The sequence below is a fragment of the Dendrobium catenatum genome, unplaced genomic scaffold (genome assembly GCF_001605985.2).
Source record: "Dendrobium catenatum unplaced genomic scaffold, ASM160598v2 fragScaff_scaffold_365, whole genome shotgun sequence".
Lineage (NCBI taxonomy): Eukaryota > Viridiplantae > Streptophyta > Magnoliopsida > Asparagales > Orchidaceae > Dendrobium > Dendrobium catenatum.
In genome coordinates this window covers 211,382-225,077 of record NW_021318827.1, presented here as the reverse complement: position 1 = coordinate 225,077, position 13,696 = coordinate 211,382, and the positions used below count along the sequence as shown (strand labels likewise).

General features: G+C 37.1%; 1 protein-coding gene across 4 annotated transcripts; it reads left to right on the top strand.

The window, feature by feature from the left end:
- The first annotated feature begins 629 nt into the window (after positions 1 to 629).
- On the top strand, positions 630 to 13,371 carry LOC110113892. 4 transcript variants are annotated; one of them, XM_028693776.1, is made up of 6 exons: positions 630 to 887; positions 960 to 993; positions 2,332 to 2,641; positions 8,809 to 9,061; positions 12,655 to 12,732; positions 12,819 to 13,371. In XM_028693776.1, the coding sequence occupies exons 3-6, from the start codon at positions 2,349 to 2,351 to the stop codon at positions 12,870 to 12,872; spliced, it is 678 nt and encodes a 225-aa protein (XP_028549609.1). In that variant the 5' UTR covers positions 630 to 887; positions 960 to 993; positions 2,332 to 2,348; the 3' UTR covers positions 12,873 to 13,371. The 4 variants fall into 4 exon arrangements, with proteins under 4 accessions (XP_028549609.1, XP_020702262.1, XP_020702263.1 ...); XM_020846603.2 differs by having other exon boundaries at positions 634 to 993; XM_020846604.2 differs by having other exon boundaries at positions 639 to 993; positions 12,822 to 13,371.
- The last annotated feature ends 325 nt before the right edge of the window (positions 13,372 to 13,696 follow it).

Below are 13,696 nucleotides of genomic sequence, written 5' to 3'. Positions count from 1 at the left end.
TTATAATTTTTTAAAGGAAATTTATAATATATAATATCGACCTTCCTTTTTCATAATTTTTTTAATATTAAATCAATAACCGGGGAGATCAAAGCCCGTCGATGAAAGGAACAATTATTACGTCCTCAGACCGGACGTAGAGGAACGTCCGGTCGGAGGCCAAATCGCGCCAAAAATCGAGAAATACCGAGCAATACCAAACAATAACGAATACCATCACGTAAAGACCCAATACCGAGTTATACCGAGCTATACCGAGCAAAACCGAGTTATACAAAAGTTGTACCGAGTTTTTTCTAGAAAAAACTCGGTACAACTCAGTATTGCACGGTATAGCTCGGTATAACTTGGTATTGATCTTCACAGAGCAGTATTCCTCGTTATTATCAAATAATACCTAGCAATATCGAGCAAATACCAAATTTTTTTGCAGGTTTTTGCCTTAAACCAGACGTTCCCCTACGTCCTTACACCCCCTGACCTAATAAAAGTTCCGATGAAAGAGTCGGCAGGTCGAGTCATAACACGAACCGGGAGGGCTCTAACGGGCCGTTCAGTCATGGCGTTGCGGGTACATCCCTAAGAACAAGATCTTCCGTTCAGTTCTCAATCAACGGAGCACAAAATTTGAAACTGATTAAACGGATGTCGATTATATCGAATGAGGAGAGAGAGGGAGAGAGAAGCCATGGGAGAGGGCGAGAAGGGGTAGTATAAAAATGACTCTTCGGAGTTCGGATAGATAGGGGGAGGGAGAGAGAGATTCCTGCGATCAATCTGATCGAACCTCCATTGCTTTCTTCCTAGTTCTGGAAGTGGAGAGGAGAGATGGGAGTTTGTTGATTAATCTTTTTCGAAGAGCTGAGGGTTTTTCTCTGAGACGAGAGGTTCTCTTCTCCACATCTCTTTATTTGATCATTGATTTCAGCAAAGCTAAGAAATTGGGTGTTTGAACCTAGGCGACTTGAACTGCTGCAGATTTGGGGACTTGAGGTTAGCATTCTTCTGTGGATGTAAACTTTCTTGTTTCATCGGAATGGACTGGTTTTTCCTCTGTTTTTTGGGGTCTGTGTGTTGGTACGAACTTTTTGTTTTCGGGTGATTTGGATTTTCTTAACGCAAGATGCAATCGATCGCAATCTTTTTCTCCGCCCTTCTCCTTTTTGGATTTGTTTGGAAGCCAGGAAGTTAGTGGAAGGAAACGAAAGAGTTTGAAAAACTTAAATTCATCGTTTCAGATTCATAATCAATTCAATATTTTTTTGGATTTCATTTTTTTCCATCCATTTTTCTTCAGTCCAGTAAAGTATCTGATTTTCAGTTTTTTTTTTTCCTTTCACCGTATTATTTCAATCGCAGAGTTCTTACATGTTCGTCGTTCTACCCAATAACTTTCATGGTTTTCTCAGTTCATCCCTTAAAACTTATGGAGAGTGAGTTTGGATCAGTGAACACTTCAACATAAAATGGTATCATTTGGGGATTTTTCAGTTTTTTCTCCTTGGGTTTGTCAAGTTTTCCGTTTCTAAGTTTTGGAGTTGCAGAACGTCACTAGTTTTCAGGGGATTGCGGGATCTTTGTGAAGTTTCATGCTATAGAAGCACCGATCGATGTGAATGCTCAAAGTTGAAATCAGAACCATCCCTGATTGCTACTAGACTCTCAATCTTTTCCGATGCAGAATGTTTCTTTTTCCACCTTCGTTTCTTTTCATTGTACTGAAATTTTATAAAGATAAATTTGATTCTTCCATTGAATCTGATTAATCAGTTTTTTTCCCTCTCTCTGTAACTATCTTAATTTTGATTGCCAGCTTTTTGCATTTCTTCCTTCTCATCGCAAATCTCTCTCATTTTTGTCTAATTTCTTCAGTATCTCCTCTCTTCTTCCTAAAGAAAATAATCGATCGACAGAAGCCAGTTTGTTCTTGTTTGCATCCTTCTACTTTCCTCCGAACTATTATATTTGTTCAACCGATGAAGTTCGCTATCCATTTTTCTTATTTCAGAAATTTATGAACTTCACCGATCTCTAACTCTTTGCCATCTTTCTAAATCATAAGAAGTTGAGATGATCTATTCACCTGTTTTCCCACTCTTCTCGTCTCCTTCTCGTGCCTATGTTGCCATTTCATGACAAAGAGAAGCCCAGATCTCGATCTCACCATCCATTTTGCAATCGAAGCTATCCCCTGATCGCCTTCTTCTCCAAGAATCTCGAAGCATTTTTTTACGTTCAGTTAAAAAACTAATATTTACTGCCTTTTTTTTATTTCTTCTCCGTTGATTTCTTCCTCTGCTTCTCGAATAACGCCGATCACAACTGGTCTAGGATACGCGCGAGGGCGGATGGACCGGTATCATTACCACACGCGCGCTGGATGTGGAGCAGGCGGTAAGAGCACCGGCGGAGCAGCGTCTCCTTTGGAGGGGCCAGAATTGCTTTTAGGTTGGGGAAAGCGAAAGCGGGTCAGGTGCGTTAAGTTCTCCCGAAAGAAATCCGCCGTCGCCGTCGCTTCCGCCGCCGTCATTGGGCAAAAAGTCATGGCAACTCCGATGGACCGCCAAGCCGTCCAATCCGAGAAGGAGCAAGCCGCCCCTGGCTCTCGCCGAAACTCTTCGGCGAGCCATCGCGTTTTGAGGTTTTTACTTCTAACTTCTTCTTTACCTTTTTATGTTTTTTACGGTTTATCTCTGAAGTTTTCCTCAATTGTGATATATACAGGGCTTTCTTTGAAAAAGTATATGATTTTTTCCCCATCCAGCTGAATACATTTGACTGCTTTTTTTTTTTGAAGTAATTGTTTAATTTATATTATTATTATTATTATATTTGGTTTTTTTTTAGGAAATAGTTAAATAAATTTCGTAATTTTTGAAAATATTTATTTCTTTATTTGTTTTTTTTTTCTATTTCATAATCAGGGACTATTAAGGAAGATCAAGTTGCATATTAATAGGTTATTATATTTCATGCTTACAAAGAGGAAAGAGAAATTTGACTGTTTGTGCGGTTTAAAATTAATATTGATTTTTTATTTTTTTAAATGATAGAATTTAATAATTGTATTTTTTTAAAAAAAACTTGACTAAATTGCCTAATATAATTGATAGAATTTAATAATTGTTTTTTTAAAAAAAACTTGACTAAATTGCCTAATATAATAAAAATTTTTTTTTTTTTCAAATAAGTGTTTGTATTCAGGCTCTCATAGATCTCTCTTGTCCCAAACTCATACAAAGCACTTCCTTCTAACCTCTTACCGGCCCCGATGACTTTGCTTCGTGCCAGTTCTCTATTATTGGTAAGGTTGAATGCGTCCAACCAAAATACGCAGAAGTGTCTATGCTGCAAGCCTGCAAGTACCTTCCTCTGGTTCGTATAAATTGGAATGGGCTTCATAATGCCCAAATCACCAAAAATGGCAAGTTAGTATACTGTTTTTTCTTGAAAAGTGATAAAGAAGTATCGCCATGTCGCCTATATACTGTGGTGTGTATATCTTGTACACTGCATACAAGCTGTACGCATCACTGTGTACAAGTTGTACACACCACTGTGTACTGGCGTCTGGCGATGTGGTGCAATATGAATGGAGTCCAGTCATAAGTTATGTTTGGACTCCGCACATAACAATATCTCCTTTCTTAGTGTCTCCCTTCTTAGTGCATGAATTCTTGTCTGGGGCTAGAAAGTGGGATCTTGCATTAGTGGGTTATGTTTAGCTTTCTATTATTTGCTGTGCTGCGATCAAGTGGATATGAAAGCTAAAAGATAATTGAGATATTCTTATCTTGTTTGAAGGATTTTTTTACTTTTCAATGTTTTTTTTTTAATTTGGAAGACTATGAGGTTGAAGAGCTATTTATCTTATCTTCATCAAAGCTCTATATATTCCTGAGCTCCTTTTATCAGTTTTTACCTTGCCTCTCTTCTGGCCCCTCATTCTTTACTGTTCGCATCGGGAATATCCTATTTTCTACTCATATACTCATTTTCAGGAATATTTTGGACCATTTACGATAATGGTAAAGATAGCATTTCAAGAGCATGAAAAACTTTTGTATTTGATGATCTATCTTTGTGCTTTTCAAAAATTTGGAAGCTATTAATGCAGCTCTCATGCTCATCCCTTAGAACAATGTTAGTCATTGTTGCGGGTAAGAATATACGCGACGATAGAGTTGCAATTCTATGTCTTAGTGTTGCACGGATATCCAGCTCACACACATAGGATACAAGATTTTTTACGCGGAAAACCATGAAAAGGGGAAAAGCCATGGGGCCTAGCCCAGTTGAAAAGATTTTACTAGAATTTGAGTTGAGTACAGTGGGCTGACTCGTCCCTGAGGGCGATCAGATTACAAATGTCAACCGTATGGTTGAAGTCTAGTGTTAAATATGGCGTCACTTGAAAATTGAGGCGTCAGTTAATAGTTTGACAGTAACTTGGCAGAACTCTGGCGTCAATTGATGGTTTGGTGGAGTTTTAGAGCCTCAAGTGATGTTCTGACAGAGTTCAGGCTCTTAATTGGTAGTCCAGCGAAGATGAGGGTCTTAGGTGATGGTCCGACGAAGGTGAGGGTCTCTGGCGGTGGTCCGACGAAGGTGAGGGCCTCAGATGGTGGTCCGGCGAAGGTGAGGGCCTTAGGTGGTGGTCCGGCGAAGGTGATGGCTTTAAATGGTGGTCTGACGAGTCTCAGGCGGTGGTCCGACGAGGGTGAGGGCCTCAGGCAGTGGTCCGGCGAAGGTAAGGGCCTTAGGTGGTGGTCCGACGGAGCAACGACAAGCGGTGGTCCGGCGAAGGTGAGGGTCTTAGGTGGTGGTCCGGCGGAGCAACGACGATAGACGGTAGTCCGACGGAACTTAGTCGGTGGTCTAGGAGTAGCTTCTTCCTTCTCTTCTTCCTCGTCTTCTCTTCTTCTCTTCTTGCTTGGGATCAATTTTCAAGAGAAATGAGGGGTCTATTTATAGATTTTTGAAGTGGCATGGCCTGTAAATAGGTGAGAGGTCAAGGGTAAATGGGGAGTGGTTGAATGGACGGCCGATGTTGAATCCCTTATTCATGGACTGTTTGATGGACATTTGAATGTCTTAGTGATGTCGAATTTTGGTGATCTTGGGCTCATTGGAATCGTCTCGTCGAGCCGGACGAGACGCTTGAGCTTCTTAATGCCCAAATCACCAAAAATGGCAAGTTAGTATACTGTTTTATCTTGAAGAGTGATAAAGAAGTGTCGCCACGGCGCCTGTATATACTGGTGTGTACATCTTGTACACGGTAGTGTGTACAAGCTGTACACATCACTATGTATAAGTTGTACACACCACTGTGTACGCGTGCTGTGACACAATCTGAATGGAGTCTAGACACAAGCTATATCTGGACTCCGCACGTAATACTGTCTCCCTTCTTAGTGGATGAATTCTTGTCCGGGGCTAGAAAGTGGGATCTTGCATTAGTGGGTTATGTTTAGCTTTCTATTATTTGCTGTTTGCTGCGATCAAGTGGATATGAAAGCTAAAAGATAATTGAGATATTCTTATCTTGTTTGAAGGATTATTTTACTTTTCAATGTTTTTTTTATTTGGAAGACTAAGAGGTTGAAGAGCTATTTATCTTATCTTCATCAAAGCTCTATATATTCCTGAGCTCCTTTTATCAGTTTTTACCTTGCCTCTCTTCTGAGTTCTGGCCCCTCATTCTTTACTGTTCGCATCGGGAATATCCTATTTTCTATTTATATACTCATTTTCGGGAATATTTTGGACCATTTACGATGATGGTAAAGATAGCATTTCAAGAGCATGAAAAACTTTTGTATTTGATGATCTATCTTTGTGCTTTTCAAAAATTTTAAAGCTATTAATGCAGCTCTCATACTCATCCCTTAGAACAATGTTCATCATTGTTGCGGGCTAGAATATACGCGGTAATAGAGTTGTAATTCTACATCTTAGAATTACACGGATATCCAACTCACACACATAGGACACAAGATTTTTTGCATGGAAAATCCTTAAAAGGGGAAAAACCACGGAGCCTAGCCCAATTGAAAAGATTTTACTAGAATTTGAGTTGAATACAATGGGCTTACTCGTCCCTGAGGGTGATCAGATTACAAATGACAACCGTATGGTTGAAGTTTAGTGTTAAATATGACGTTACTTGAAAATTGGGGCGTCAGTTAATAGTTCGACAGTGACTTGGCTGAAGTCTAGCGTCAGTTGATGGTCTAGCGGAGTTTTATGGCGTCAAGTGATGGTCTGGCGAAGTTCAGGCTCTTAGGTGGTAGTCCAGCGAAGGTGAGGGCTTTAGGTGATGGTCCGGCAAAGGTGAGGGCCTCAGGTGGTGGTTCGACGAAGGTAGGGCCTCAGATGGTGATTCGGTGAAGGTGAGGGCCTCAGGTGATGGTCCGGCGAAGGTGATTGCCTCAGGTGGTGGTCCGATGAGGGTGAGAGCCTCAGGCAGTGGTCTGACGAGGGTGAGGGCCTCAGGCGGTGGTCCGGAGAAGGTGAGGGCCTTAGGTGGTGGTCCGGCGAAGCAACGACTACAGACGGTGGTCTGGTGGAACTCAGGCGGTGGTCGAGGAGTAGCTTCTTCATTATCTTCTCTTATTCTCTTCTTGTTTGGGATCACTTTTCAAGAGAAATGAGGGGTCTATTTATAGATTTTTGGAGTAGCATGACCTGTAAATAGATGAGAGATCAAGGATAAATGAGGAGTGGTTGAATGAACGACCGATGTTGAATCCCTTAATCATGGACTGTTTGATGGACATTTGAATGTTTTAGTGATGTCGGATTTTGGTGATCTTGGACTCATTGGAATCGTCTCGTCGAGCCAGACGAGACGCTCGATTCGACTATAAGCTCGTTATGTTTGAAAACCGTTTGGTAATCCAAATTGTGGTTCAAACCTTCCAACAACGCTTCTAACCCTTGATTTGGGCCCGTTTGGGCTCGGATTGGGTTGTATTTGGTGTCGTTGGGTTCGTATTCTGGAGACGCTCAGTTTGACTATAAGTTTGCTGAAATCGGAGTTCGGATGATCCCAATTTTAATTTTGGAAGTTTCCAACTTGATTTGGCATTGAGATTCGTGCCCAATCAAGATAATTTTTTGATGACACATCAGCCATATTTCCCCATCCATCGCCTCTTCAAGTGAAGCCACACTCTCTTCAGCAGGAAGCTAAAACTATCAAAGCGAATTTGATTCATGCTTTTAAATGTGAAAGCAAATGAGTTACGTTGTTATTTAAAGGTGAGGTTGATCTTTTTTTTTTTATGTCATAAAATCAAAACCCGACTTGGGCTTCATTTGAGACGGCTTTTGTTCCTAATTTTTAAAGCAATATTTTAGTAAAAAATTAAATTTTTTGTATTAAAAAATTATTTTAAGAAACAGTAAAAAAATTATTTCAAACGAAATCTTAATCATAATCATATTAAGTATATTCAAGCCTCTTTGGGTTATCTTTCCTCTCCACAGGAAATCTCTGCTAAAGCTATAAGACATTTCTCCTCTATGTATATTTTATTCCCTAGATTTCAATACTCCCATCCAGCTAAGTAGAATCAAGATGTTTCTTCCAAATCTCATATATCTTGCCCAACCTACCTTTATTGCATTTGAAATGCTAAGATATTTAATGCTAGATATGTTCCTCCATTTTTGTGCCAAGATTAATCTCTAAAAGAACTGCGGCTTTTGCTTCTTAGGGTATCTCCAATCGGACTCTAAACGTTTGAATGGCGTTGCTGCAGAGCTCCAGCAGAATGATAAAACTTCCGCTATTTGCTTGCTGGTGAACAGTGGAACATCAATATTGACGTTATATTGTTCATCTCCGCTATTTTTTTATCTCTACCTAACTTGCCGAAGAAATGCTGAAAAGAAAAAAGAACGTTACCTTTACAAAATTGGAGTTCGATTGGATGATATGAGACTATTTTCTTACTACTTCTTAAAATAGTTTTTCATAATATTTTTTTAATTAATAATTTTTTTTACTACAAAACTATTTTAAAAAGTAATAAAAAGTTATCCCAAATAAGTAAAATACCATTATTGTGATATTTCGAATCCTGAAGGATTAAAAATAAAAAATTGAATTAAGTAGATGATAATTAGCATAAAATTTATCGAATAATAAGGATTATTAATTTTTTATTCTGCAACTCAGTTTTTCTTAGCACAAATCTTATTGGTTTACTTTTCTGTCTTTAATTTATTAAAATTAAAAAATAAAATAAATAAAGGTCCTCTATATAGAAAGCGGACGGGTCTGCTTACACTCTGCCGTCTGTAAAAAACCTGAGTCAAATCAGAAGTTTATTATTTAAGAATAATATTCCCACCACGAGATGGATGGACACACGCAACCAACGCTTTTATTGAGGAGAAAGCAGAAATTTAATGCAAGCAGGGCCGTTTGATCGGCCTGTACTGTAGAAAAATAAATGAAAAAAACAAAAATCTGTGCATCTCAGGATCTTAGTTGCTCGTAGTTGTTGAAAGACTACACAAAAGAATCCATCAAAAAAACAAAATTAAAAGGAATAATTTTAGCGTTTACCTCTGATTAACGATGGAGAGGGAGTCGGCTGCGGCTGAGTTTGACCAGAATCGGGAATCGTCGCCTAGGATAACTCGGCAGCAGCATAGGTTTGTGTTTAATCTTTAGATTATTCTGCCTCCGATCTGATGATCGCGTTTATTAAATCGTAAATGCTAGGTTTCTGGTGAGTTTGGGTTTCTCTTCGTTTTGATCGGAGCTAAGATGTTTCAGTTTTGTTTTTGCAGGAATTTGGATGGAAATGGGGGGACGAGAGGGGGAGAGAGATCGTCGCCGCCTGAGGCGGTGAACGGCGGAGGTGGGCCGTGGGGTTCGTCGGAGAAGGGTGGATCGTCGTCGGGGAGCGAGGGGGCGGCATGGCCGAGGATCGAAATTGCGTTGACGACGCAGGAGAAAGAAGAGGATTTCATGGCCTTCAAGGGGACCAAGCCCTCACTCCGGCCCAAGAAACGGGCCAAGCCCATCCAAAAGAACGTTAACGTAAGTCTGTTGCTTTTTTTGTTTTTTTCTTTTTCTTCTTACTCATTTTGGTTTAATTTATTGACCTTTTAATTTCCTGAAAAATTACTAAAATATCTTTTCTATTTCAAAAAGAACAAATACTTCTCATTAAAAATAAAAGGTATATATTTATTATAAATAGTTATTTTTTGGGGGGGACTTTTGAGCTAATTAAGACAAACTCATACATATGACATATATAAGCTTCGAACCCAAGACCCTTTGGTCCAGCAATTGGTTGATTGGGCCCTACCTGACAATATGAATGCATTATAGATTTGATTATTGTTATGCTCTTAAATTAGATTTGCAGATAGTTTGAGATATCAAATTTTAGAAGAATTAGTTGAACCATTGCAATGGAGGTTTGAAGAAAAGATCATTGCAATTACATAAATGGATACATAGTTTTCTCTGGAATGTGCTAAAAAAAAAGGATTATTAATATGTGTATTGCTTATGCTTCTTAAATGGGACTAATCAATAGTTTAAAAAAACAATTTTGAGAAGAAATAGATGAACTATTACCACAAATGTTTGAAGAAGAGATTATTATTGGGGGTTACTTAAACAGACATAAGATAATTAGATAAAATATGATTAATGGTGGGTGTGAAATTGGTGATGGATTTGCCATTAAATATATTTTATTTTATTTCACAGTACTTTATATTATTGCAACATTGAATGCATACTTTAAGAAGCAATAAAGTCATGTAATACTTTAAAAAAATGAACCATCAAATCACAAATATTCTTCTTTTCACTTAGAAGAAGAAGTAATTTTATAAGATTGTACAATAATTTCATAAGAAAGTTTAACCACATAATGCAGAGTAGCAAATCTGAATATGTTTCCTAGGATTATAATATAAATCATCAAATGAAATTTTATCTTAAAATAAAAAGGTGGAATTTAAAAAGAAAAGAAATTATTAATCTTTAAAGTTAGATTGTTAAGAGAGACAAATTGAAGATCTTCAGTTTAGCCAAATTTAATGTGGTAGAAAGTGCTTAGTCCAATTTAGAAGATTTTCATAGAAGTTTTAAGAGAGACTTGGTATATATCATATACATTTATAAGGAAATTTGATGATGGGATTCAGGGATACAAAATATTGTTCTGAAAAAGAAATTCTCTTAAAAGTGGCAAAAATAAAATAATACTATGGTTATAAGAAAACCCAAAGTTTTGCAAAGAGTGTGTTGGGCAAAGCAAAAGCTATAGCTTGTTGATTTGGCATTAAAGAAAAAGAGATGAAGATATATAGATAGCTAAGACAAGATAAATGGAGAAGCTATTAACAATATTTTTGAGCAAGATATTATTTTGAAAGAGCATACTGAAAAAAATAATGAGATACATTATCAATTGATCTACAAAAATGAAGTGGAATTAGTTGTAAAGATGATTAATAGAAAATATAGCGGGCAAAGAAAAGTTTTTCATGTGATTTTTATTGATTTTGTGGGGTGTATGATCTAAATAACACGATAATTGATTTAGTGCACATCATGGAATAAATATATATGATTGAGCAATGACTGGTTGCTAGCATTAAAAGTTGTTATGCAATGATAAAGTAGTTTCCAATTATTATATGATTACATTAATGGTCAGCTGTGTACTTTTTTGTAGATATTATTTTAATCATAGAAACATTTGCTAAAATAAGTGAAATATTATAATAATAGAGAAAATATTTCGAATATAATTAACTTTGACATAATCAAATTAAAATTTAGACATTAATAGTGCCATTCGAGAGTTGTCTATTGAACTTCTAATGACTAGGAGGCTTTTGGCATGTCCAATTACCAAAGTCAGTCCTAAGGGTGTTAGCATGATCCACCCAACTTTGACTTGCTGCAATATTGCATTACAGAACTAATATATGTGTCAATAAAATGTCAACTATTTTATTGTCTCTTTTTGGACATATTATGCAGAGGTGTCAATATTCGACTCTACTTGAAAACTCGAAATGAAAATTTTGAGTCTGGATCAACTCATTTGGAAAATAAGATTTTCACGTCCTTCTGATAGATTAGTTTATCTACATTGCTTTTGTTTCACTTTAATGGATCATGCTCAGCAACCTGACAAATAGAAATTCTTTCAAAGCTAGAGTTCTTCTAACATTGAAACCTTTTCTATGTTCATTAAAATTGATTTACTAACGCTTGTTCATGGGGTCCATAGTAAATTTGTTGCTTAATAGACTTAGTGCTTATTGCAAGATTACAACAACAACATCAAGTCTTTATCCCACTATGCGGTGCTTATTGCAAGATTATAAAATTTAAATATTTGAATCGATGCCCATGCCAAAAGGTCCGTAGAATAAAAACTCTTTCATTGTCATGTTGTGTACATATACTTGGCAATAGTAGGAGAGGATATATATATAAAGAAGAACTGCTAACCTGTAAGTTGCTGGCGAAATAAATAGTTAGTGGTGTGTGACAAACTAGAACTTAAGAACATACAAGAAAGAGTTTATTTTGCATGTGCTCTTGTTTTGCACTTAAAAGGAGATCGTTGGTGTCACCGTACTGGCTGCAGACTTGTCCAAAGAAGGTATTTTTAAGCAAATGGAGATAAGCTATATGGATGTATTCTCTTTACAAAGTCCTATGGTGGTGGATAGCCTTATTAACCATGATACCTCTTCTTTTTCATATGCTGAGTATAGACTATTTTGCCTGATATTTCATCAATTTTTCCTTCTCTCCCTTTAATTGTTTGCTATACTTCAAAGTTACTGGCCTTTCTCTAGCTAAATACGCCAATGACAATCATCCCATTTTCTCTCCAGTTTCTCATTAGAACTTTCTGATTTTGGTTACGCCAAGCTTATTGTTGTCTCAAATCTCAAAACATGAATTGTTGATCTTCTTTCTGCGATCTGTGCTTCTCATTGGAGGACAATATGGGCAATGTCCTAATACTGGTTGCTTATTATATAGAATGATCTCCCAGCTCACATTCTTGTAGTTGACCTGTCGAATGCTTCTTGTATTTTCATTATTACTCTTCTTTTTCTCAATTGATTTCTTCGTGCCACAATGCAATTTATGATAAATTCAACGTGAGACTATTCAGTGTTGATGTAATGCTTGTTAGAATGATAGTTTGTAACTAAACAAACAATGCGTTACAAATGGTTTCCACTTGCAATTGATTTCAACTACTAAATTGTGCTCTCTCAGTAAAATAAGGTTTCGTTTGTGATAGTTTTTTTACTGTTTTTTAAAGCAACTTTTTAGTGCAAAATTTGTACTAAAAAGTTGCTTTAAGAAGCAGAAACATTAAGGCTTTGTTTGGGACAGCTTTTTCATTTCAAAACACAAAAATAAAAAAATTTGTATTAAAACTTCATTTTAGAAAGCAATAAAAAAGCCGTCCCAAACGAAGCCTAAATCTTGACTGATGTGCTCTCTGCTTTGTCATCTTAATTTTATGATGCACATGATTCCCCCACAGCCTGCCATGTCTATAATATTTTATTGGGGGACCAAGGTGCGTGAGGATTCCATGACAATAACTGTTGCTTTGATTTCTGTGACAGCTGATGAGCCCGGGTACATGGCTATGTGATCTGTCACTGGAAAGATATGAAGTTCGAGAGAAGAAAACCTCCAAAAAGGTGGGATCCTGAACCCTAGCGAAATATAGAAATATCAAGAAGCCAGGTATACCTAACCTGTTTTTGCTTCTCATAATTTTCTTCAGCAGAGGCCCAGAGGTTTGAGAGCTATGGGAAGCAAGGATAGTGATTCTGAATAAATAGTGGTACGCATAGCACAGAATGAAAGAAATATTTGTGAAGAGGAATAGCTAAAGCTTCGTTTGGATCGGCTTTCTTACTGCTTCGTAAAGCAGTTTTTTATTACAACCGCTGCTTTAAGAAGCAGTAAGAAATCCGTCCCAAACGAAGCCTAACTGAAGGATTAGCTGCATTCTGGGCTTTGGCGCGCAAGGGGAAACTACAACAGCCAAAGTTAGCTTGCAGTGGATACAAGTGATGCGTGAATCAGGAATCATCTGCACAGAGACAGAGAGGAAGAGAGCATCCTCTTGTTAAACTCTGCAAAATAAAGCAACATCAAAGCTTAATATACCATCTCTTTTAGCCTTCTTTTATTTTTTTCTTTTGTCTTTTGGTCAAGTAAATCGCAATATGATCGGAATTAGATAGGAATGTTTTGTAACAACTTGATCATTTCCTAGTTTCTGCTACCTGCTTGCTAAAGTTATATACCAATACACGGCTCGAATTAAATAACTTTTTCATGGTTTATAGGGTCGTTTGGGACTATCACAAATTTTTATAAAAATAATTGTAAAATTGCTATGGAGAGAATAATTTCCGAGCACAAAAATTTATTGAAAGCAGATTTTAGAAAAATTCACTTTTGGCCAATAGAAAGTAGCTCTCAATATTCTCTTTATTCGCAACCATCCTTAGTAATAATTGATGAACGAGGGCACAAATCACATTATATTCTCAAATGACATCCTACTTTAAGGGTGTAATATCCATCGCGAGAAACTAAGGTAATTATGGTGAATTAAACTAAATACTTATATGTTTTTGATTTAATTTGTAA